The sequence below is a fragment of the Sardina pilchardus genome, chromosome 22 (assembly GCF_963854185.1).
Source record: "Sardina pilchardus chromosome 22, fSarPil1.1, whole genome shotgun sequence".
Lineage (NCBI taxonomy): Eukaryota > Metazoa > Chordata > Actinopteri > Clupeiformes > Clupeidae > Sardina > Sardina pilchardus.
Genome location: NC_085015.1, coordinates 25,311,793 through 25,335,220, shown reverse-complemented (window position 1 = coordinate 25,335,220; position 23,428 = coordinate 25,311,793). Strand labels below are relative to the sequence as shown.

Here is a 23,428-nt window from a genome sequence, read left to right as displayed (position 1 = left end):
AAAAACGCAGTGCCACTCAACTTTTACAGTCCTTCTACAACCTCAAACAAGCAGAAAGTGAAACTTTGAGTGACTATTCCCACAATCTGTCCCACCTACTAATCTCTGCAGTTAAGCAGTCTCCCTATCTTGTCCCAGATGCAAAAATCCTGTTGAGAGATCAGTTCATTGAAGGTTTACGTGATGCATTGCTCAAGAGAGAACTTAGAAAATTAGTGAGAGAGAAACCTCACCTAGACCTTAGAGGTGTTCGTAAGGAAGCAGAGTTATGGGCCATGGAGGAACATAGTACTACGCCTAAAATAGTGAGATCAAAAGTGTCTGAGATAACTAGTCAAAATCTATGTGCAGCTGTCAGTATGGGAAAGGGCCAACCTTCTACATTGGATGAAGTCTTAGAAGTAGTCTCTAGACAAGAAAAACGGCTAGTGGCGCAGGATACTGCTATATCTGAACTTACAAAAGCTGTCAAGGAGCTGAACATGTCTAGGACCCAGCAGATGTATAGAAGACCTGATTATAGGCCCAGAGTGCAGCCACGCTTTGCTGAAGATGGGCAGCCCATTTGCTTTAAGTGCAATGGAGTAGGGCATCTAGCACGTGCATGTACCAAGAGGTTTAGTGTACAACCTCAAGTCCCCAGTGCCCAGGAAAACTGACACCCTCGGTTGTTATGAGCCAAGCAATGCGAGGGGAGACTATTGGCTCATCCGATACTACCATTCGAAGTAAACTACTTGAACGAGCAGTTGGGAAATGCCCAATAGTTGAATTAAAAATCAAGGGGGTAACTGCATCATGTCTACTTGACACTGGTAGTCAGGTTAGTACCATTACTGAAAGTTTCTTCAGGGATTGTTTGTTAGGTGATGACCATCAGATGCTTTCTACTTCTGGGTGGTTAAAGCTAACTGCGGCAAATGGGTTGGACATCCCTTACTTAGGCTATCTTGAATTGAATGTGGAAACCATGGGTATGACCTTACCTGATTGTGGGTTTTTAGTAGTAAAAGATTCACCAAACTCCTCTGCTGCACCAGGGTTAATTGGAATGAATATCATCAGCAGGTGCCGGCAGATAGTTCATGCAGAATTTGACACAGCACTCAATGGCCACTTGGACTCAGATTGGCGAGAAGCTTTCCAGAAAATGCAGTTAGTTGATGTTGTTCACCGGGTGTCCTTTGCCCGTACCTCCGGTAAAGACCTGGCCCATGTCCCAGCCTTATCTGTTGCTACAGTAATAGCTAGAGGGGTCAAGAGAACAGGGGCAAATGGACAAACACTCTTGTTAGAGCCTGCCAGTACCCCATTACCAGGTGGGTTGTTAGTGGTGCCGACGCTTGTTCCTGCTGGGAACCTCGAGTTTCCAGTGCAGGTTATAAACACGTCACCAGAGGACGTTTGGCTTCATCCTAGGACTAGAGTTGGCTTGCTTACTCCTGCAGATCTAGTTAACACCACGGGGTCTTGTGAGGTTAAGTTTCAGCGGATTTCTGCAGATCTTGAGCAAATCAGTATTGACAGCAGTGTTCCTACGGCAAGTAAGACATCCTTATTTGACAAGTTGAATATTGGTGGTACCCCAGAACAGCAGGACAAAATGGGTAGGTTGTTAGAAAAGTACTCAACAGTTTTTGCAACCGAGGATGAGGACTTAGGTTATACTGATAAAGTCCAACATGAGATTCACCTCACTGATGACATACCTGTGACACAGCCTTACCGGAGAATTCCACCAACTCAATACCGGGAAGTTAGAGAACACATAACAAATCTGTTGAAAAAGGGTGTGATTCAGGAAAGTGCGAGTGCCTATGCATCACCCATAGTGGTAGTTCGCAAGCCTGATGGCAGTTTGAGGTTATGTATTGATTACAGGAAGCTAAATGCAAAGACTAGGCGAGATGCATTTCCATTGCCAAGGATTGACGAAAGCTTTGATGCATTAAGAGGGGCCCGATTCTTTTCAACTATTGATTTGGCTAGTGGGTACCATCAGGTGGCGATGAGTGAAAGAGATCGGCCAAAGACAGCCTTTACTACACCTTTTGGGCTGTTTGAGTATCTTAGAATGCCATTTGGGGTATGTAACGGGCCCGCGACGTTCCAGCGCTTAATGCAAGCTACTATGAGTGATCTAATTTTTCATGTCATACTGGTTTATTTGGATGATATTCTGCTTTTCTCACAGACTTTTGACGAACATCTTAATCGATTAGAGACTGTCTTGTCACGATTAGCTGAGACAGGGTTAAAATTGAAACTTCAGAAGTGTAACTTCCTTCAGGAGAAAGTTCAGTTCTTAGGTCATCAGGTTTCTGCTGATGGCATTGGCCCTGATCCAAAGAAAGTAGCTGCTGTGACTGAGTGGCCGGTCCCCACGTCGGTCAAGCAGTTGAGGTCCTTCTTAGGATTCTGTAGCTACTACAGGAAGTTCATACAGGGATTTTCAAAAATTGCCGGACCACTGCATGATCTGGTGAACAGTTGTTTATATGATGGCAAGCCTAAAAGATCACTTCGGTTTAGTTCCTGGTGGACCAGTGAGTGTCAGAGTTCTTTTCAAGATCTCAAAGAAAAACTGACCACTGCTCCTATATTGGGTTTTGCAGATTTTACTCTCCCCTTTATAGTAGAGACTGATGCTAGCCAGCATGGACTAGGTGCTGTATTGTGCCAGCAACAAGACGGTCGTAAGCGTGTCATAGCTTATGCGAGTAGAAGGCTGCGTAACGCAGAAAGAAATGACCACAACTACAGTAGTATGAAGTTAGAATTGCTTGCATTAAAATGGGCAGTAGTTGACAAATTTAGGAGTTACTTACTTGGTGCGAAATTTGTGATCCTGACTGATAATAACCCACTCTGTTACCTGAAATCAGCTAAACTAGGTGCGATAGAACAGAGATGGGTTGGGCAGTTATCTGTTTTTGATTTTGAAGTGAAGTACAGACCTGGGTCTAGTAATGCTGCTGCAGATGCTCTGTCTAGGCAGGAGTTTGCAGGGGAGCCTGAGCCTGAACCTGATGGGGATGCGGAATTTGATGACTGTGTTGCGGTTTGTAACCTGACCAGCAGAGGGACAATGCTGAACCCTGATGTTGTTGTAGCTGGTATACATTGTTGTAGGGTTCGACAAATCCGTGCACTTGAATCTGGAGACACTGAAAATAGTGAGACTCAAGGCAACACCTATACACTGCCGGGATACACCAGAGAACAGCTAGTGGAGTTTCAAACCAGTGATGTAACTCTGAGGGAGTTCCGGACGTTTTGGGATAGACAAAAGAAACCCAATTTCAGAGAACGGCTAGGTTTAACAACTCCAGTAAAGCGTCTTCTCAAACAGTGGAGTCAGATTCAGATGAGGGAGGGGTTGTTGTATCGAGTGGTAGAGGATCCTCGACACGGTCAGTGCTGGCAACTACTTGTTCCACTTTGCCTCAGAGAACAGGTCTTGGAGAGTGTTCATGACGCCATGGGTCACCAGGGAATTGAACGAACTGTTAGCCTGTTGAAGCAAAGGGGTTTTTGGGTTGGCATGTACGAAGATGTAGATAACTGGGTGAAGAAGTGCCAACGTTGTATTCTCACCAAGATGCCTCAGCCCAAGATACATCCCCCTGTTACAGCTTTCCTAGCTTCTAGACCTCTCGAAGTGGTGGCTGTAGATTTCACTCTGTTAGAACCAGCATCTGATGGTCGTGAAAATGTACTTGTGGTCACAGATGTATTCACAAAATTCACACAGGCCTACCCAACTAGAGACCAGAAAGCTGACACCACAGCAAAGATCTTATTGAAGGAATGGTTCATGAAATATGGAGTACCGGAGAGATTACACTCAGATCAAGGTAGAAACTTTGAAAGTGAAGTCATTGCTGAGTTGTGTAAACTTTATGGTGTTAAAAAAACTCGTACCACTCCCTATAGGCCTCAGGGAAATGCCCAATGCGAGAGGTACAACAGAACCCTTCATGACCTCTTACGAACTCTTCCCCCTGAAAAGAAGAGAAGGTGGACTGAGCATCTTCCTGAATTGATTTATGCATACAATGTCACCCCTCATTCCACCACAGGGTATTCACCTCACTTTTTACTCTTTGGGGTCCAGCCAAGACTGCCTGTAGATGCTTTGTTAGGCCAAGACACGGTTGCAGGTGATAGGAGAGTAGACTGGCTGTCTGTACATCAGGAGAGACTGAGACAGGCCCATGAACGAGCTAAAGAGTACTCAGAGCATAAGGCTAATGAAAGAATGTCTTTATTGAATGAGAAAGTCTTCTGTCCTAAGGTGAATTTAGGTCAAATTGTCTACCTTCGTCATAGGCCCCTAGGAAGGAACAAAATCCAGGATGCCTGGAGCCCCGTTGTATACAGAGTAATAGATATTCAGGGCACGACACATACTGTTGAACCTTTGGAGGGAGGTCCTATTAAGAGGGTACATAGGACAGAATTGCGGCCTTGTAATCTTCCCATGCCTAAACCGAGACCTGATACAGTGAGTCCCCCTGAGGGTAGCATGCCCAGAGTGACAGAAACACACAATTGTGATGAATTTGAGGAACCTGATTTTGTAGTGCTTGAAGAGGTGACTGGTCCCCAAAGCTATGAAGAGCCTAGTGCACAGCTAGACATGGACAGTACAGATGATGCTCTTATACCTGAGCCTGTACATGATGATGAGCAGTTACTGGTGACTAGTGATAACATAGGTGACGAGCATGTGGACACACTAAGGGTAGAGACACCAACTTCACCAGATCAGGGAACCAGCCTACCTCCTCAGAGGCACAGTTCAAGAACTACTGCAGGGATACATACAAACCCTTTCAATCTTCCCAGGTCAGCATGTAATGCAGTAGCAGTAAGCACATAGATGGTTCCATATGTTTTATCAAGTATTGGTGTTGTTTTATTCGAGAAAGCCTGCAAGGAGCAATGTGTTTTTCATAGAATAATTTGTCATCGAGGACGTTGACATATGCAGGGGAGAATGTAACCAGGTGGTAAAAAGGAATTAAATCACTACATTTATGGTTCATTTTTTATAGGCTATTTTAAGATTTGTCAATTGTTTTCTTTTATTATTTTCTATTCTTGAGACCAAAGGTTCACATTTGTCATAAACTAAACCTTAAGAATGGTTGTTCATTAATTGTATTCAAGTGCAGTATTTAGAGAGTAAATTGTACACCCAGTAGGGGGCGGTAGTTGCCAATTCTGGCGAGTTGTACATAGCTGGCCTCCTTCATTAGTAATTCCCTGCGTGAGTTGGAGTTCGCTCCTTTTTCCCAGAGTAGGCTACGAGAGGAAGCAGGCTGAGCTGTCGTGTGCCACATATTCCGTATATTTTCTGGTAAATAGCTTTTCCACACTGTAATAATCCATTTAATTGATTGTTTGAAATGCTGTTAGAAACATGATGATGATGTTTGTGCTATAGGTGCTAATGAAGTTTGAGGACTGTTCGTCCCGAGTTGCTGTAATTTGTTAGTCCACATTTGCTGTAACGGCCGAAGATGTAAGTGACATCTTAAGATCTATTTTATTTTCAAATTAGACATGTAAAGTGTTGTTTTCATTTCTAAGACTGTGTATATGTTGTTTGTCTGGTTTTAGAAAGTAAGCCCACTGCCGTATTTTAGTTGGAGAAAACTGAACTTAGCATAACGAATACATGCTAACGTATACCTAACACTGGTTGAAAAATAAAAAGAAAGAATCCCAACTCCTTTGTGTCCTATGTGGTTGAACTTCCATAGGCTACATGAAGAACATGCCCATCACCAGACGGGGTATCCTCTCGGTCGTAAGCTCAATATACGACCCCCTTGGATTCCTGTCGCCGTTCATTCTTCTCGCGAAGACCATCGTCCAGAGTCTCTGTCGAATGAAACTTACCTGGGATGAAGAGATTCCGGAAGATGTGGCAAAGAGATGGTACGCCTGGCTGTCTGATCTGAGCCAGTTCGCCAGCTTTTCTGTCAGGAGGTGCATCAAGCCTGAGGGATTTGGTCCAGTGATGTCAGCACAACTGCACCATTTCTCCGACGCTAGTGAGAAGGGCTACGGCGTCGTTACTTACCTCCGCATTGAGAACAGCCATGGTCAAGTCCATTGTTCATTTCTTCTTGGAAAATCAAGAGTGACGCCGCTTAAACCAGTCACTGTTCCCCGCCTTGAGCTTACCGCGGCTACCATAGCGGTGAAAATGGATAAACTCATGAGGCGAGAGCTTCGGATGGACCTCAAAGAGTCCGTGCTATGGACAGATAGCACCACCGTCCTCCGATATATCGACAACGACGGAGCTCGTTTTAAAACATTTGTCGCAAACAGAGTGTCGACAATCAGAGAGAACACTAGGCCAGCACAGTGGAAACATGTCAACACGGCTTCTAATCCAGCTGACTACGCATCAAGGGGAATGAAGGCAGAGCACTTCATGAAGTGTCAGAGATGGATTGAAGGCCCTGACTTCTTAGCCAAGGATGAGTCTCACTGGCCGGTCTTATCAGAGTTCTCAAGAGAGTTAAGTGAAGATGATGCTGAGGTGAAGCGTACAATCAGCGTGAACATCATTAAAACCGTCGACTCAAGCACAGACTCTCTCTTCAAGCTTATTCATCACTACTCCGACTGGCACAGTCTAAGGAAGGCAGTCGCCTGGATGATGAGGCTGAAGGAGTTGCTTAGAAGTCTGTGTGAAATGAGGAAGACGTTTGAGTCTCAAGCCCAGTCTTCAGAAAGTCAAGATGTGAAAATCAAGACAGTTGAGAACCACATGAAGAAATGGAGATCTACACTGAAAGGAACCCACCTGACTGTCAAGGACATCAGAAGAGCAGAAACTGTGATCATTCAGTTCAGCCAACGTCAAACCTTCCATGAGGAGCTTTGCGCACTGCAGAAAGGTGAAAAGATCAAGAGAAGCAGTTCTGTCGTAAAGCTGGATCCTTTCCTCCAAGATGGGGTTCTCCGGGTTGGTGGAAGACTGCATCAGGCAGCCTTGCCAGAACACACAAAGCATCCGGCTATCTTAGCCAAGGATCACCACATCACGACCCTGATCATCAGGAACGCTCACAAGGAAATTGGACATGGAGGTAGAAACCATACCCTCGCTCGGCTGAGACAAAGGGTCTGGATATGCAAAGGAAATGCAGCGGTGAGAAGTGTGCTTTCGAAGTGTGTGAAATGCCGGAAGAGTCAAGCTGCCGTGAGTGAACAGAAGATGGCGAATCTACCACCTGATCGTCTACTGCAGTGGTCGGCAATAGGCGGCCCGCGGGCCAGATGCGGCCCGCAAGCAAAAAACATCTGGCCCGTGAGATCTTTTGAACCAGAGAATGAAAAAAAAAAAAAACTTTTTAAAAATCGGACTGCCAGTCTCAAACATGCTCTTTATTTTGAAACGTAACTTTCCAGAACAGAAGAATTTCAATCAATCTAAATGCTTAGATATTTGTTTCATCTGAATACGAGTGAAGCACGCAGCGAGGTGCAGCGTGAACGCACAACATGCAAAATCAAATGAAGTCAGTGGACAGCGCTGGTTCTCAAATTCCAAGCTAGTCCCTAGGCTATAACACATGTTGTCATTCAAACAACGGACATAGGCTTATGGTGATAATTAAAACATGACTTCTTTTAAACAGGCCTGACATCAAACAGGCAATTTACGCACATAGAACTGTGAAAAGTAAAACACGAGTTTCAAACATTAATAGCGTGCGTGTTATTTAGGAACGCAACCTTTAAATTAGCATGCTTACTTTCGTGGTGCCGTCTTAGGCTACTCTTTGCATGCAGAGAAACCCTCGTTAGTTGTTACAGATCAGGCATGTGGGCTTTGCATTAATACAATTAGGGAGGATGAAGGCATAGTTCTCTGTCCATTCATCATTAAAGATCCTGTTTTCGCTGTTAACTTTTCTCTTCAGATTTTTTCATAGTGCCATTTTTTGACAGCTAACAGCAACGCGTGGAAATGTTTTTCTGGTGTTTTTATTATTATTTTTTAAAGACACAGGCATATAATAGCGCCCCCAATGACCAGTCGACAAATTTAACCTACATCAGCCTGCTTGAATGTCTCTGCTCTGTCATTTCAAGAGCGCCTATCATTTTTACCTCCTCCGATATTCATTAATTAAATTAGCCATTGTTTTGGTTGTGAACTTGTGGCCCGCTATGTAATGGCTCGGAAAATATCTGGCCCGAGGCCAAACTTAATTGCCGACCCCTGGTCTACTGCCTGATCATCCACCGTTCACAAACGTCGGTGTAGACTACTTCGGCCCCTTTGAAGCAAAGCGTGGGCGCGTGCAAGTCAAGCGTTACGGAGTCTTGTTTACTTGCCTTACAGTAAGAGCAGTCCACATAGAAATTGCACACTCTCTCGACACCGACTCGTGCATAAATGCAGTAAGGCGTTTCATCGCAAGACGAGGACAAGTGGAAGTTATGAGATCCGATAACGGAACAAATCTGGTGGCTACAGAACGCGAGATCCGCCAGGCGATGAAAGAATGGAATCAGTCCCAGATCTCTGAGGCTCTACTGCAAAGAGGAGTCACTTGGATCTTCAACCCGCCTGCCGGTTCGCACCATGGTGGTATCTGGGAGCGACAAATAAGAACAGTTCGGAAGATACTTACCAACCTTCTGAAGCTCCAGTCACTCGACGACGAATGTTTGCAAACCGTGATGTGTGAAGTAGAAGCAGTGATCAACAGCAGACCCCTTACAAAGTCATCCGACGATGTGGACGACCTCGAACCTCTGACGCCCAATCATCTTCTCCTTCTCAAGGGAAAGCCAGCGCTCCCTCCAGGTGTGTTTCAGAAGGAGGATTTACACTGCAAACGGAGATGGAGGCAAGTGCAGTATATCTCTGACATCTTCTGGAAGCGTTGGTCCAGAGAATACTTGCCCCTCCTACAAGAGAGGCAGAAGTGGCTGGAGAAGAGGAGAAATGTGAAAGAGGGAGACATCGTACTTATCGTGGATGAGAGGGCTCCAAGAGGGTCCTGGTTAATGGGAAAAGTGGAGAAGACAATCCCCGACGCTTCAGGGTTCGTCCGTCGGGTCCTTGTCAAGACGAAGACCAACACATTAGAGAGACCCATAGACAAGTTGTGTCTTCTGCTCGAGATGGAAGAATCTCATGGACAATAAAAGACATTATTAGTTAGGAATTTGTTATTTTCTACAAATGTTATCTTGTGTTGTTTAGACCCTAGTTAAAGTCTACAGAAGGACTAAAGAAGGATTAAAATGTAAAAAAAAAAAATGACTCTTTAGTTTAGTTATGGTAATTGTCATCCCCATGATGAGCAATTAGGGGCCGGAAATGTTAGTGCCATTTTCCATTTTTATGATTTAGACTCAGATTTAGATAATATTGTTTAGAATAATTTTGGTGATTGTGTATTAGAGTATAATTATTTTAGAATTTCATTATTGTGTTTCATTTTGCATTTAGTTAAGTACATGTTTATTCATTGCTTTCCTAGATTAAAATTAGAGCACTTAGGAGTGCACTCTGAACTATGACGTGGCCAGTTCACGTGTGAATTGAAAGTGAAACGGTGTTTGTATCTTGTTCAGTTTTTCAGTAAAGGACGGAGCGAACACACTGTTTTCTACCGTCGTTAACAGTAAACACGCGTATGAGACTCGGGGCTCTATTATCAGGATCAACTGGGCATTGTCGCAAGTCACTCGCGCTAGTTTCTTTGGGGGCGGTCCTAGCGCAAAAGGCTATAATGACAGCTTGAAAAGTGAACATTGCGCTCAGCGCAAAGTGAAAAGGGGTTGTCTTAATTTAGTTAATTAGTCGTGGGTGTCTTTTGGGCGTAGCATGCTATAAACCAATTAGATTTCACACTCTCATTCCCTTTAAAAGCCTGGCGCATTGTTCAATGGTCTGTTGGTATTATCATGGCGAAGTTACCTGGGCGTCTACTCCAGAAGAGACCGACTTGCTCGTGCGTGAGGCATGGGCGGCGCGTAATGGAGACTTCCTAACTTCCTAAGCCTTCCCAACTTTTATGCTGGGAAATTGTGAAAATAATGTACATGATGTGTGAATATTATTTTCTAACACGGATAGTTCCGGTCCTTGATGATGATTGGCTGAATCGCGTTCGATGCTGTTATAAAATCCAACACAAACATACACCTTGACCGCATTTCGTTAATGCACTACCACAACTTGCACAAAAGTTAAAGTGGCTGCGTGTCGATGTTGCATGGCAACCATTCCTATGGAAGAAATATGTATTGGCGGAAGAATGATTATCTATGAATACGTCGACGTATAGTTACCGTTTTAGAAAAGCAATAAGTCACTCTAGTCCATAGTTTAGGCTACACTGATTTTAGAACAGCTAAGGGGGGTTTTAGGCACTTGCTTACGGTCTCTCGGGGCTTATGACTTAAATAGATTATTTCAGAATGAACGCAGCAGCCGCAGCTGTAGTCAGAAGCTAGTTCTCACTATTGATCATTATCATTATTACATTTCCCTTGTGTGTGTGTGTGTGTGTGTGTGTGTATTCACACCAAATTGGCATGCCATGCCGTACCCACCCAATATGCACAGCATCCCATTAGCTGCCTGCCATCAGGCTATTTACAATCTTCTATTTTAAGAAAAAGTCAGTCAATACGTTATCAAAATTAACTTAATGCGCTATATAGCTATATCCACGCGCACACATTTCGTCTGAACAGGAGAGATTACGCACGCAGGCGCGCAACTAGGCTACGTGTTGTTTTCTTTTACTCCGCTATCAGCACACAATGTGAAGCTAAGTCACTAACTCCTACTCATCATGGATATCGCAAGTTCTTTAAACAAACAAAACAGAAAGGATGGAGGATGGAGGCAGCTAGAGAAGTTATTCCAGATGAGCAATAACAAGGTAGACAGTTGCCAGAACATTACAGCTGTTTAATGCCAGACGTTAAAGGTATGCTAGAACAAAACTAACTGAAGGTAACTTAGCCATAGGGCTGTGTAATGTTGTCTAAATGAGCAGGTCACTGTTAGACGTTATTGTTGTATTATTGCATGTGGATGTTGTTATGCTATGTATGCTACTTTTTGCTGACCAATACACAAACCTAAAACCGAGAAACGGACAAATATTATTTAATTATATTCGGGCTGCGCGCGCTCCTGCTGATGAAAGAAGTGCGCACTGTGCACTCTTCCATATCCCCAAGCCTCATGCGCTCATATAATAGCCTTTCAGCTATGCGCGAGTGATTTCCGACTAGGTTTTTCCTGGTCAGTGGCGCACTTACTTTCTTCATCCATATATTAGCGACTGGCGAGCTTTGCGCCGGACCACACCTCTTCTCTTCACTGACACGCCCGTTAGGGCGCAATATCATCTCCCATTTAGAGAACGTACATTTGCGCTGGACAAATGAAGGATGCGCTCGCAGAGAATAGTAATTAAAGGTTGCGCAAGTGGCGAAAGCTCATTGCGCGACCGGCAAAATCGGGCCCTCGTTCTTTCCGTCTGGAAGTGGTTAAATGATTGAACAGTTTAGAAATAACTAGGAGGGAACTTTAGCCACTACAATGACATTCTTACCTCTCGCAGCCCGTTGCGTTGAAACAACAGATGGTTGTGACCATCTCTACCATCTCTGAAGAACTTTGTGGGTGTATCTTGGCGTATCTTTGTAAACAGTATTTCTGTAGGCTAAGCAGTAAGTCCTACCTGCAATCATGTACACACACATGTATACAGTGCCCTCCACAGGCACCATTATTGGCACCATAAAGATGGGTGATGTAAACAAAAATGTGATGTAAAGAGATGTAAACAAATCTGTAGGCATTTTATATGTTTCACTATGGAAACAGTGAGGAAATATCCAATGTTGAAAGTAAATTTATTCAGAAAGAAAAAAACATTCCACATTTGTTTATCTTCATGTATTTGTTTTGTATTCCATTGTATATATAGAAAACATAAATAGAAAAAGCACTGGATGGACAGTATTTTTCAAACATTGAAAGATAAACTGCCTGAAAAATAAATAAATCATAAACATCAGAGAAGTTTGTGTCTGTGGTAGTTTATACTGTAGTTCTTAGACACTTTTGTCAAAAGCTACAATGACATCAATACACATAACATTACCATTACAGTTAAACAGTTAAAGTCATATAGTCATATAGTAAACATAATTAAACAGACATGTGAGTACCCATGAACATACACAAACCATGACTATCAGGAGAATGAAATAGTTATATACAAGGCAAACAGAGTCTTCAGACAATCTTTGAAGATCTTAAAACGATCACTGAAAGATAGAGCATTAGGGTGAAGATTGAATCACATTTAAAAAATATTTTGTTTCTTGAGAAAACATCTTCTTATGATGGACAGTGTCAGGCTGAACACAAAGATTTGCTGTATCACATTGGGAGAAACACTGTGATAACTTTTATTGATTTTTACATGTTTTGAATACAAAGAAAAATGCTTTTTAAAAAGTATTTTCTTCAATACGGTACATGATGCAAATCTTTCAAGGTGACTTTCCTGATCTACAGGATTAAAATCCATTAGGACCACCCAAGTAATGTGAAAGCATGACTGATTGGACAGGCCAACACAGTTTGCCTTATGGCATATAGGCAATATACCATGGGGAATTATGAAAATAGCCTAATACAAAACACTCAATATTACAACACTAATTAATCCACCAATTACACATAATTCACACATAATTCACTTAATTTAACGTACATTGCAGTTACTGGCTACTGTAAATTCTAACATTCAAATTAATAAGAAATATTAAGTAGGGTTGACTTAGTTTTGACCAATCTGTCGAGAATACTCACTTTATTTGAGTTAGTAGTACTTTGGGAGCGAAAAGTCAAACCAACTAAATCATTTTAAGTTCAGGTCACTCACAAAACACTAGTGTGACTAGTCCAACACTTGGGCATGCGCAGAAGCCTCTAGTATAAACCAACCGACACGACACACACGACTAAACACGCATGGACATCGCTGGAGTACTTTACAGGCTCATTTGGTGAGTAAACGTTTGAAATTGATTTGCTTTCTTTATGTATTATTCATTCAACGCTAGTTAAGTTTTGTTCACCATATGTCAATGTCTATGTGACTTGTGCCTGTCGTGATGTTAAGTATCATAGCCTAGCGTCTAGCTATCGCTAGCCCAACGTTTGTTGCTAACGTTATCTGTTAGAAACACTAAACTGTAGATCTACCAAAGACTCTTGTCGGACGTGGCTCATGTGTTTTCATCACTGAAAACGATTGTTTCTAAAAACTCCAAAGCCAATAACTCCAGTTTCACGTTTGCATGTGTAACAGCTAAATGGTATGAAGCATGATTATGTTCGACCTCCATATTGGCTAGCATTTTTCAACTGGAATTATTGCAGCTTGGTCATTAGCACTAGCTGCTAGCTAGTTCTTTTCCTCATGGTAGCAGCTACAGGAATTGCTTTCAAATTCTTTGATTTTATGTTATTTCATATCAATACAAAGTAGGCCTATTTTGTCTGAGCAAAAACATTAGATTACTATTTACTATTTATATAATTGAGTTCATTTCATTGAGCTTGGTGCTAACATGATCTTTCCTCTTATAGAGAATGGGAATGTGACGTCGCGGACATTTCGCGGTTGCGCCGCGGTGGCGTCTGGGATACATACGTGAGGCCACTTGTACGCTGCTGCCAATGCTGTACCATTGTAAACATCGTAAAACATTGCTAACTCGCTGTTTCTAACACTGTTTTTCACACATCATGGGACGAACCTGTTGTGTTGTTGGATGTAACGTCCGTGCCCACGATCGTCAGGTAAAAAAAATCAACAACGGAGTGTCTTTGTATTACTTTCAGGGTCTCACGTCCACTCTCCAGACGGTCTGTCATAGGGATCCATGTTACCGATCAAAGATATCTTTTCTATATAACGTTTCCTCGCGTCTGGCAGGAGCTTGTCTCTGTACGGTCCATTACTACTTCTACTACTAGTTTTTAGCATAGTAGCCTAAATGTTTACATCTAGTGTTACTGTTTTGGCTAGCCGATCTTGTTCGAAATATCATAGGTTTCCATAGGATTCTTGTTTATAATTCGCGCCGCGGCCTCACCTAATGGAGGAAAACGCCCTTTTTGTCCCAGAATGCACTGCGCCGCTAACTTCCGTTCCCATTCTCTATAGAGATGTTGTCAAGCAGACCAAATCCCTGAATGAACTTGTAAGTACTGCACTTTTCGTGCTGATAAGGCTATTTGCTAAAGTAGCAGTTTGTGTCTTGCGAATGTCTTAATCTTTATTGTCTCTATCATTAGACATCGACTGTGATAGCCTAACACACTCTTGTCCTGAAGGGAATTCCTGTTTTACATGGATCAAGTCCAGCGAATTCTACAGCACAGCATTTGTAAGTATACTTGGAAATAATAATAAGAAGAAATAAAGCAAGTTATCATATCTAGTTATGGTTATTTATGTATGTACAGTATGTATGTTATGCAATACACATAGGAAATTACCACTTATTCTGCATGTTTATATTGTCAGTGTCTTTGGGTGAGGAGGGGGCCCATTGGACATTTTCCAAAATAGTTTAAAGTGTTATTCTGGCGGTGAGCAAACACTTCCAAAAAAGCATCTTAACCAATAATATTAAAAACAGCACCAGACCTCATCAGTAGCTTGCTCAGGGTCCCTACACTTAAAAGGAAGCACCAACAACGTAGTTAGCGAACCCGGAGTTTATTACAGAAAACACTTACCAACTTGTCCTCTACCAGCTCCTCCAACCCAGTATCATAAGGTTTCGTTGAACTGTCACATTTGGTTAATCTGTCATTTGTGCTGGGGTTGGAGGAGTTGGTAGGAGGACAGTTGGTAAGTGTTGACACTTGGAAAGTAGATTGTGTTCAGGTGGACTCATTTTGTGGTCACAGCTTTGTTCATTAGTAGCAACACATGATAACAAGACTTTCTTTTGCATATGTGTCTTCACAGGACGCTGTGACTGATGGGACCATCTCATGTGTTGATGTGCTCACTGTTCTTGGGGAGATTGACGGCTAACATCATTTCCAGGGTCCAAGCTGCTGTCAGGTGTTATGGTGGCACCTTATTTCTGCTTGATATAATATAATATTCATTTTCTGCTTGATATTACTATGTAATAATTATTACTATTATTATTTTACTGCGGAGTCCAAGCACTCTTATTTTACTTTAAATATGTTGAATGGCAGGGTAGTTTGCTATGTGAATGCTGGATAATTAAAAATAAAAATAATTGTGATTAAAGGGATAATCCGGAGTGAAATGCACTTTAGATCAATTTTTCGGACTATTGGGGGTACATACGTTGAGTTGACACCAAAATCATGTCATTCGGATGAATTTTGAGAAAGTTCGAGCTCACCGTTTTTAGCCAAAACTCGTTAGCCTGGAAGTGACCGGGGCGTGTCCTTTCGCCGCTACAAAACGCTATTTATATACCTCTTCTACTGTTCCAAACAACACTACACTTACGTGGTAGTGAGTAGAGGGTCCCTGAAGCCTAACCAAAGTATCCCCACGTCTTTATGTGGTCGGATAGAGAGTCCAGAATGAATTTAATCGAGTCAGTGCCTCTCCGGAAATGACGTTGCTGCAGCTAGCAACGTTTTAACAACACTTTACTAACATTTCCGGAAAGGTAAGGACTCGATTAAATTCATTCTGGACTCTCTATCCGACCACATAAAGACGTGGGGATACTTCGGTTTGGCTTTAGGGACCCTCTACTCCCTACCACGTAAGTGTAGTGTTGTTTGGAACAGTAGAAGAGATATAAAAATAGCGTTTTGTAGCGGCGAAAGGACACGCCCCGGTCACTTCCAGGCTAACGAGTTTTGGCTAAAAACGGTGAGCTCGAACTTTCTCAAAATACATCCGAATGACATGATTTTGGTGTCAACTCAACGTATGTACCCCCAATAGTCCGAAAAATTTATCTAAAGTGCATTTCACTCCGGATTATCCCTTTAACCTAAACCAACCTTCTCATTTCGTTTTTTTTGTTAGATGTTTTTACATACATTGCTTGTATAGACATTGTAAACTGAACCAGAGAACAAGTCAGTAGTACACACTTAAAAATGTGAGCTATTAAGTATTATTTACTCAGAAAAAACAAGCTTCCATGAGAACTATGGGTTCTAGGTATATGAGTACTAAGAACCATTAGCTAATTAAGTACAGTTTAATTAAAATAAATAAGTTGTATTCACTTATAAAGTGTAAGTTATTAAGTGTTACTTACTCAGAATAAACAAGCAGTGTTCACTTAAAAAATGTAAGTTCATTGAACTTACTTTTTTCAAGGCAATGAGTTTGCGTACATTTTTTAAGTAAAGTCAACTTATCAAAATTTACAGTGAGAACAGCTTGGCTGTATGGTAAAGCACTCATCAAGCAAACTTTGAGGTTGTGTTTTAGAGCAGCAACGAGTACAACGCCAGCAGATTTCTCAACTAATTGACAAAGTAATGAAAAGCTGCAATGATGTAACAGCTGTAAATATATCATCGTTTAAAAACAGTGTCTTGTCCACATAATTGCTATTTCAGTGAAAGTGATTGTTTCAGACGTCCTCAGCGTACTGACACTGTGTTCCATTCATTATAATAGTCAATTTGCAGGTTTGTTGTCATGATGTTTTCTGTGAGTCCAAATTTATATGCTGTGTCCTCATTGTCCCAAACTGTCCTCAAGCCGAATGATGTTGTTTAGTATGATGCCCTCTACTGGCAACAGGTGGAAATGCGCCAACACGCCAAACTGGCTAATAAAGTCATTGCTTGTCTGCTGAGAGGGACACAATGTGCTGAGTGCTGACAGTATGGTGTGATGGTTAGGGTGGCATGGGAGAGGGACTGTGCCATTGGGTTAGACTTAGACTAATGAATGAATGTTGCCTGCATGCTAGGAAATTAGAGCAGGGTTTCAGCTACTGCATGTCTGCCCCTCTCTAAATCACAAGCAGATACAGTAGAGTGCTTACATACTAACTCGAACACACACATAAATTACAAACACACACACAAATGGGATTGGATCTACCTATTGTGTAAAACACTGCTGATGAGTTTTTTTCCTGATGTAAGACATGACATGACATAACATGATATTTTCCCAAGATGTTTCTGTTTTATTTTGTTTAGTTCTCATCAAGATCACAGTTTCTAAATGCATGACAATGAAATGAAACACATTCATAATGGACATGCTTAGACGTATCCTTTGGGAAAAAGAAAGCATACTGCCATTACAGTCAAGTCAAGTCAACTTTACCACATTTCATGTTACAAGCACAGATCCAATGTGCTCCAAAAGAAAGAAAATGGTAACAGCTATCAGAGATCAAGAATCAATCTACTTGTAACTCGGGGTGTGCGGCATCTCTCTCTCTCTCCAAAAGGAAACAGTCACCTGTAGACACTCCTCCCGTGAACCCCTCCCCCAGCACAGAAGTGAAACTCACTTGCACTCAGGTAAGAAGCTACTGCTATTGTTTCCCATTTGGAGTTATTTCTGGACTTACTTGTTCTTAAAATGCTTTTTTAAAAAATAGTAAGCCATCAAAGCTTACTCATTAGGTTGTGATTAATGAAGATTGCTTTGGACCATCTTCACTGGATCTTTTCATGGCTTCATGCGTGTTTCCACCGGGAGCACTGACTCGACAATCAACATAGTCAAGATGATGCAGAGAAACTGTGGCAAAAGACATGTGGCAAAAGACGTATATGTTCATAAGCTCATATTCACAACATTGATTTTGGCACCACAGGCATCAACAGCATCCAACTCTTGAAAATGTCAAAATTAAAAGGTATGTGGCCCGGGGATTTAACAAGTGCATCAATAAGGAATATCTACTGTAGCAATAAAGTCTGATATCAAACAGGGCAGTAGAATATTATTTTCAATTTGCTTTTGAAAGTATAGAACCACCATGACATTTTTGGGCGGTTATTATTATTATTATTATTATTATTATTATAGAAAAAATCATATGTACTTATTACTATTACCAATTTTGATAATGGGGCCTCTCTCTCTCTCTCTCTCTCTCTCTCTCTCTCTCTCTCTCTCTCTCTCTCTCTCCAATGTCTGAAGTATGATTAACATTGATATTTCCGATGGTGAAATTATCACTGTTCAGGTAGATATACAGTACATGTACAGTAGTGGCACAAGGACTTATAGTATCCAGCATTACTTTTTTCTCACTTTCTCCATGAATTCATTTTTATTGCTCAATCAGCGTAACTTTTAGAATTTGTCTTTTACACCAGCATTCTGCATTGCTGTTTGTATTTTGAGTTTTCATTGGGGTTTTTTGTGTCTTTCAGTGTCAAACACCACGGTTTACACGCAGGGAGAAGAACTGAGAAGTGGCTACCTGTACAAATCCCCTCCACCTATTCCTCTGATTTCAATGGTGCGTACACAGACTGGACAGTGGACACACACACACACACACACACACACACTGATCAAATCTCAACCGCTTCATCATTATTCTGTCGTATTTTTCAGCTAAATCAGCATTGAGTGACTGATATGGGTGGGCATTTGAGTTGATCCGAAGTGTATCATGTGCTCAGTGAAATATTATGGACCAGAGATTGAAAGAAAATATATATTGTCCATCAACATAGAGAACTGCCATCCCTTGTCCTAATCCAGTCATGTCTTCACAGAAATCACAGAAATCTTGGAAACGTCGTTTTTTTGTACTCTTCAAGATGAGTGAGGGGGTTTACACCCTCAAGTACTTCAGAAGTGAGGAGAGGAATAAAGCCCTGGGAGAGATCGAGTTGTTAGAGTAAGCCCACACACACAGTGCCATTCATTTAACATATAGAGTGCAGGAAATATAGGAATACGTTATTGTTTATGGTGACCTTTTTGCTGTTTCTGTAATAGCAAGCCAGGGCTACTGTAGCCAACTAAAGACCCTATTTTTTCAACTGGAACCTAAATGGTAAATGGACTGCATTTACTGTATATAGCACTTTTATCGGCTTCTGCGAGCACCCAAAGCACTTTACATTATCATGCCTCACATTCAACCATTCACACACCGGAGGCTGCACAAGGCGCATGCCTGCTCATCGGGAGCATGGGGGTTAAAGGAACACTTCACCGTTTTTTCATATTAAACTATAGTTATTCCCTTATGAGACTTAGACTCTTAGACACTTAGACTCGGCACAGTAATATCCTCACTCCAAAGTGAAACTGAAAGTGCAAGAGTGAGAATATTACTGCGCCAAGTCTAAGTGCTCCCAATTGTTATTCCACCACACAATATAGTTATCCCTCTTACCTGCTTAGATATGCACCACGTTTTATTTTGTCTCACCATACTTGGTCATGTGACTACTCGTGTAACTGTAATTTTAATAGGGAAAACATGGAGGTGTTTGGTCGCTTCAAACTTCATCTCTGTTTGGATCCTAATGAATGAACTGGGCTAGCTACAGTAAGTGCAATCAAAGTAACGCCGTGCACCATAGCCAGTGAGTGCACGCATTGATACGTGAGAGGTATGTATCAACTCATCTTAGTTAAGGGAATAACGTAGTTTAATATGAAAAAAAAACGGTGAAGTGTTCCTTTAAGTGTCTTGCTCAAGGACAGGGTCAGGAGGAGTTGGGTTAGAACCAGTAACCTTCCAGTTACTGGTCTCCTCTACCTCCTGAGCTATTGCCTCCCTACGGGAGCTGTGTCACTGAAGTAAAACTCTGCTCTTCTCTGTGTCCCCTCAGAATCACTACACTGCTCCTCTGCCCTGAGAGCCACAGTATGTGGGGAAGGATTCACAAAATGTTCAGGTGCCCAGCCTCTTGTGTACTCCTACTGCGTGCCAACAACCAGGACTACTTCCTCGTCGGAGAGAACAGGTCCGACAGCCGACGCAACAATTGTTCCAAACGAACTACATTCTTTCCCCATCAAATGTTGATATCATAGCTTCATCTTATTTTCTCACCAACCTCATAAATTGACTGATCATGAAGCTGATGTTGAGAAGCAAGCTACATTAAACTAGATTTATCATTGTTATTATTATTATTTACCTCCGCCAAGGAGGTATATGTTTTCATCGGGGACCAGTGTTTGTCTGTCTGTCTGTCTGTCTATTTGTCTGTCTGTCTGTTTGTTAGCAAGATAACTCAAAAAGTAATGGATGGCCCATCCCTCCCTCTGCCTGTCTCTTGTAAAGGAGACAGGTGCCACATTCACAGGGAGCCAGGCAGCATTTGGTGTGGAAGTTAGGGCCTCGCACCAGCACCTGTACATGCTATTTTTGGGGCGGTGTTACCACTGAAAATGAAATTATGATGCCAGTCAGTTGTGACACACACACACAGATGTAGAAATATATGAGAAATATACAGATATAATGTATTGGTAAATGCTGATGTTTTTGTGAGGAAATATTGGATTAAAACATTCATTATTTTTCAGCTGGGAAACCAATGGCTGGTTCGATGCCCTTTACAACATTCTGCAAGGTCAAAAAGATGTACGGTATGATCAGGTAAAGAAAATATGAAATTCTGTGTCAGAGACTACAGCTTCTTCAAATATGTATAATATGTATATAATACTTATCTATAGAGGAAGAACAAGGAGACAGAAAGCTTTTGTTATGAAAATATCTGCAGACCTTTTCACACAACATAACTGTGGTACAAACACACACTAATGATTAAATCCATTCATAGAGTGAAATTAGCAGAAGTTGTCTAGCTTTTCCCAATTGCTTAAGTATTAATTAATGTTAACCAAACACCTCTTTCACAGGATGTGGATGTGGGGAAACCCAGAACCTGCTCCGCCCCTTCAGCGCCTAGGACTGAGCAAACTCATCAGGTGTGTGTCTAGCTTCAGCATCTGACATGCAATACAGAGTTTTAATGTGTTTTTCTTAACACAAAACACACGCGCATGCGTGTGTGCGTGCGAGTGAGTGTGTATTTGTATCTGGGGAATATTCACTAACTGTGTTGTGCTTTAATGTAGGCCTCTGATAGAGAAGCCAGGTCAAAGTCAATGCCTTTGCCACCAATGCTGGCTCTGTATCCACCCAAGGGTCAAGCCTCCCTGATTGAGGCCACACACCCATCTGCAGCTGAGGAGCCCATTTATGCTTTTCCATCGAGTCTGCCTGTCAAAGCAGCACTACAGGTACTCATATTACATATATGTATATGCACATGCATATGCACATGCACACGCACACGCACACGCACACGCACACGCACACACACACACACACACACACACACACACACACACACACACACAGTACAGTAGGTGTGAGAGAGCAGAGAGTTATTGGACAGTCTGCTTATTCTGTTCATAAATCAAATGCATTCATAGAATAATAAGATACAGTAAACAACGTCTAGTTTCCAATTGCTTACCAGTATTAATTAACCAAGTATTAACTGGTATTAATGAACGAGTGAATGTTAACCAAATGCGTCTTTGATCTGGTGTGTCAAGCTATTGCAATTCAGAGTTTTTTGTCTTGTGTGTGTGTGTGTGTGTGTGTGTGTGTGTGTGTGTGTGTGTTACACAATAAAGAATGCTCTAATTGTGTTGTGCTTTAATGTAGATCTATGACAAAAAAGTCAGGCCAAAGTTGATGCCATTGCCACCACCAAGTGTGCCAAGAGAAACAAACCCAGCACGTCGCTACGCTGTTCATGAGAACTGGCGTTTTATAGCGCAGCCACAGGTACCAGAGGTAGGCATTCTACATATTAGCACATTTTCATGCACACACACACACACACACACACACACAAATGAACAGAGTAAGCAAGAGACAGAGGGAAAGAGATTAACCTGAAAACATGTCGATGTGTTTAGAGTGACGAGAATGAGGAGGGGGCCGACTGCGGTGTGTATGAGGACATGGCTACATTGTAAGTAGCTCATCATTACGATGCACTGATCTACGGTATTCTTACAGTATGTGCCTCTGTAATAAGACTGCATCTTAATCATCATAACAGGTGCAATGCAGTAATGGAGGCAGAGGACAAGGAGCCGTCAGAGGAGTGAGTGCTTTCAGTTCTTTACATTCTCTCTCCATGAGCGCTTACTGAAGTGAATTGTCCCTTAACTGCTGATTATTGCTGGTCAAACTTCTGGTGAAACAGCTGATATGACTTTGAGTGTTTGCACCAGTGCAGTTCTATACACTATCCACAATCCACCTCATACTGGATATACTGCATACTGCAAATGAGTGGGTATACTGAGGTACTATTTGGTATCAAAGTACTTTGGGGCATTAAATAAAAAAGAGCCCTTTTTACTGTTGAGATGTCATCAGGTATGCAGATGGGACCACAAAGGGGGGGGGGGGGGGGGGGGGGGGGGGGATTAAAGTTTAAAAATCTCCATTGTTTTTATCAGTGTGGACTCCGAAGACAGTGATTTTGTTGATGGTGATGGACAAACGAAGAACAGTCCCTCCATTAAGGATACAATGACTGATGAAAAGGGGGCCAGGCAAGTACAACAGCTCCATTCTAGACATAAGGGATAATGTATTGTCCGCCGGTAATTATCGTAAAATAAATTCAGACAGGGTGGTGGATAGATCCCCGATGCGCTACAGAGGGGTTTTGCTTTGTCCTGAAGGGACTTATTTTCCGATGATTACTGGCAGACGATAGATTATCCTGCTTATTACACAGCTACTTGCCAAAACGATAAGAGAAACATAGGCCTACCAAATGTTTTGCTACCGTTTCGTAATCTCTTACATGTAATCACCTATGTTTCTGCTTACTACTGTACAGTCGCCAAAGTCTCCCCACACCCATTGAGATGGAGGTTTGTGTGAGCCGAGAGGATCTGGAAAAGCATCTGGACCTGACATCGGATGGAGAGACACCAGGGTATTTGACCAATTCTGAATGGAAATTATGTGTCTACTTATGTACAGTATCTGTACTCTGTTATGGCCTCCTACAATAAAAGTCCCATCCTCTGAATTGCTTTAGGAGAGACAGCTTGTTGCTCAAGGGAGACGAAATCCTGGCCATCAACAATCTGCACATTGACAGCGAGGAGGAGGTGGAGTTCATGCTGAAGAAACTTAGGATGAACGAGGTAAAAATGATGTTACATAACAACAACAGCTTATTTTCTTTTTCTGTATGTGTATATCTGTAAGAGAAAGAGAGAGAGAGAGAGAGAGAGAGAGAGAGAGAATGCATACCATCATTTACCAACTATTTACAAAGGTTTATACACTTGCACTGTAAAGTACTGTTTAATAAATCATG

The 23,428-nt window shown here is 42.0% G+C and overlaps 1 protein-coding gene across 4 annotated transcripts in view; it reads left to right on the top strand.

Annotated features, from left to right (window-relative positions):
- LOC134069576 (pleckstrin homology domain-containing family S member 1-like) overlaps nucleotides 1-23,428 on the top strand; it is a 40,776-nt gene that overhangs the window by 16,449 nt on the left and 899 nt on the right. Inside the window, exons 1-14 of one of the 4 annotated variants that reach the window (XM_062525559.1) lie at nucleotides 17,420-17,596; nucleotides 17,896-17,937; nucleotides 18,461-18,549; nucleotides 18,812-18,936; nucleotides 19,883-20,017; nucleotides 20,586-20,658; nucleotides 20,925-20,993; nucleotides 21,144-21,308; nucleotides 21,742-21,873; nucleotides 21,999-22,054; nucleotides 22,145-22,189; nucleotides 22,551-22,646; nucleotides 22,940-23,038; nucleotides 23,141-23,252. In XM_062525559.1, the coding sequence (XP_062381543.1) occupies nucleotides 17,922-17,937; nucleotides 18,461-18,549; nucleotides 18,812-18,936; nucleotides 19,883-20,017; nucleotides 20,586-20,658; nucleotides 20,925-20,993; nucleotides 21,144-21,308; nucleotides 21,742-21,873; nucleotides 21,999-22,054; nucleotides 22,145-22,189; nucleotides 22,551-22,646; nucleotides 22,940-23,038; nucleotides 23,141-23,252 (1,212 nt within the window). In that variant the 5' untranslated portion in view covers nucleotides 17,420-17,596; nucleotides 17,896-17,921. The other 3 variants (XM_062525558.1, XM_062525560.1, XM_062525557.1) reach the window with 3 other exon arrangements.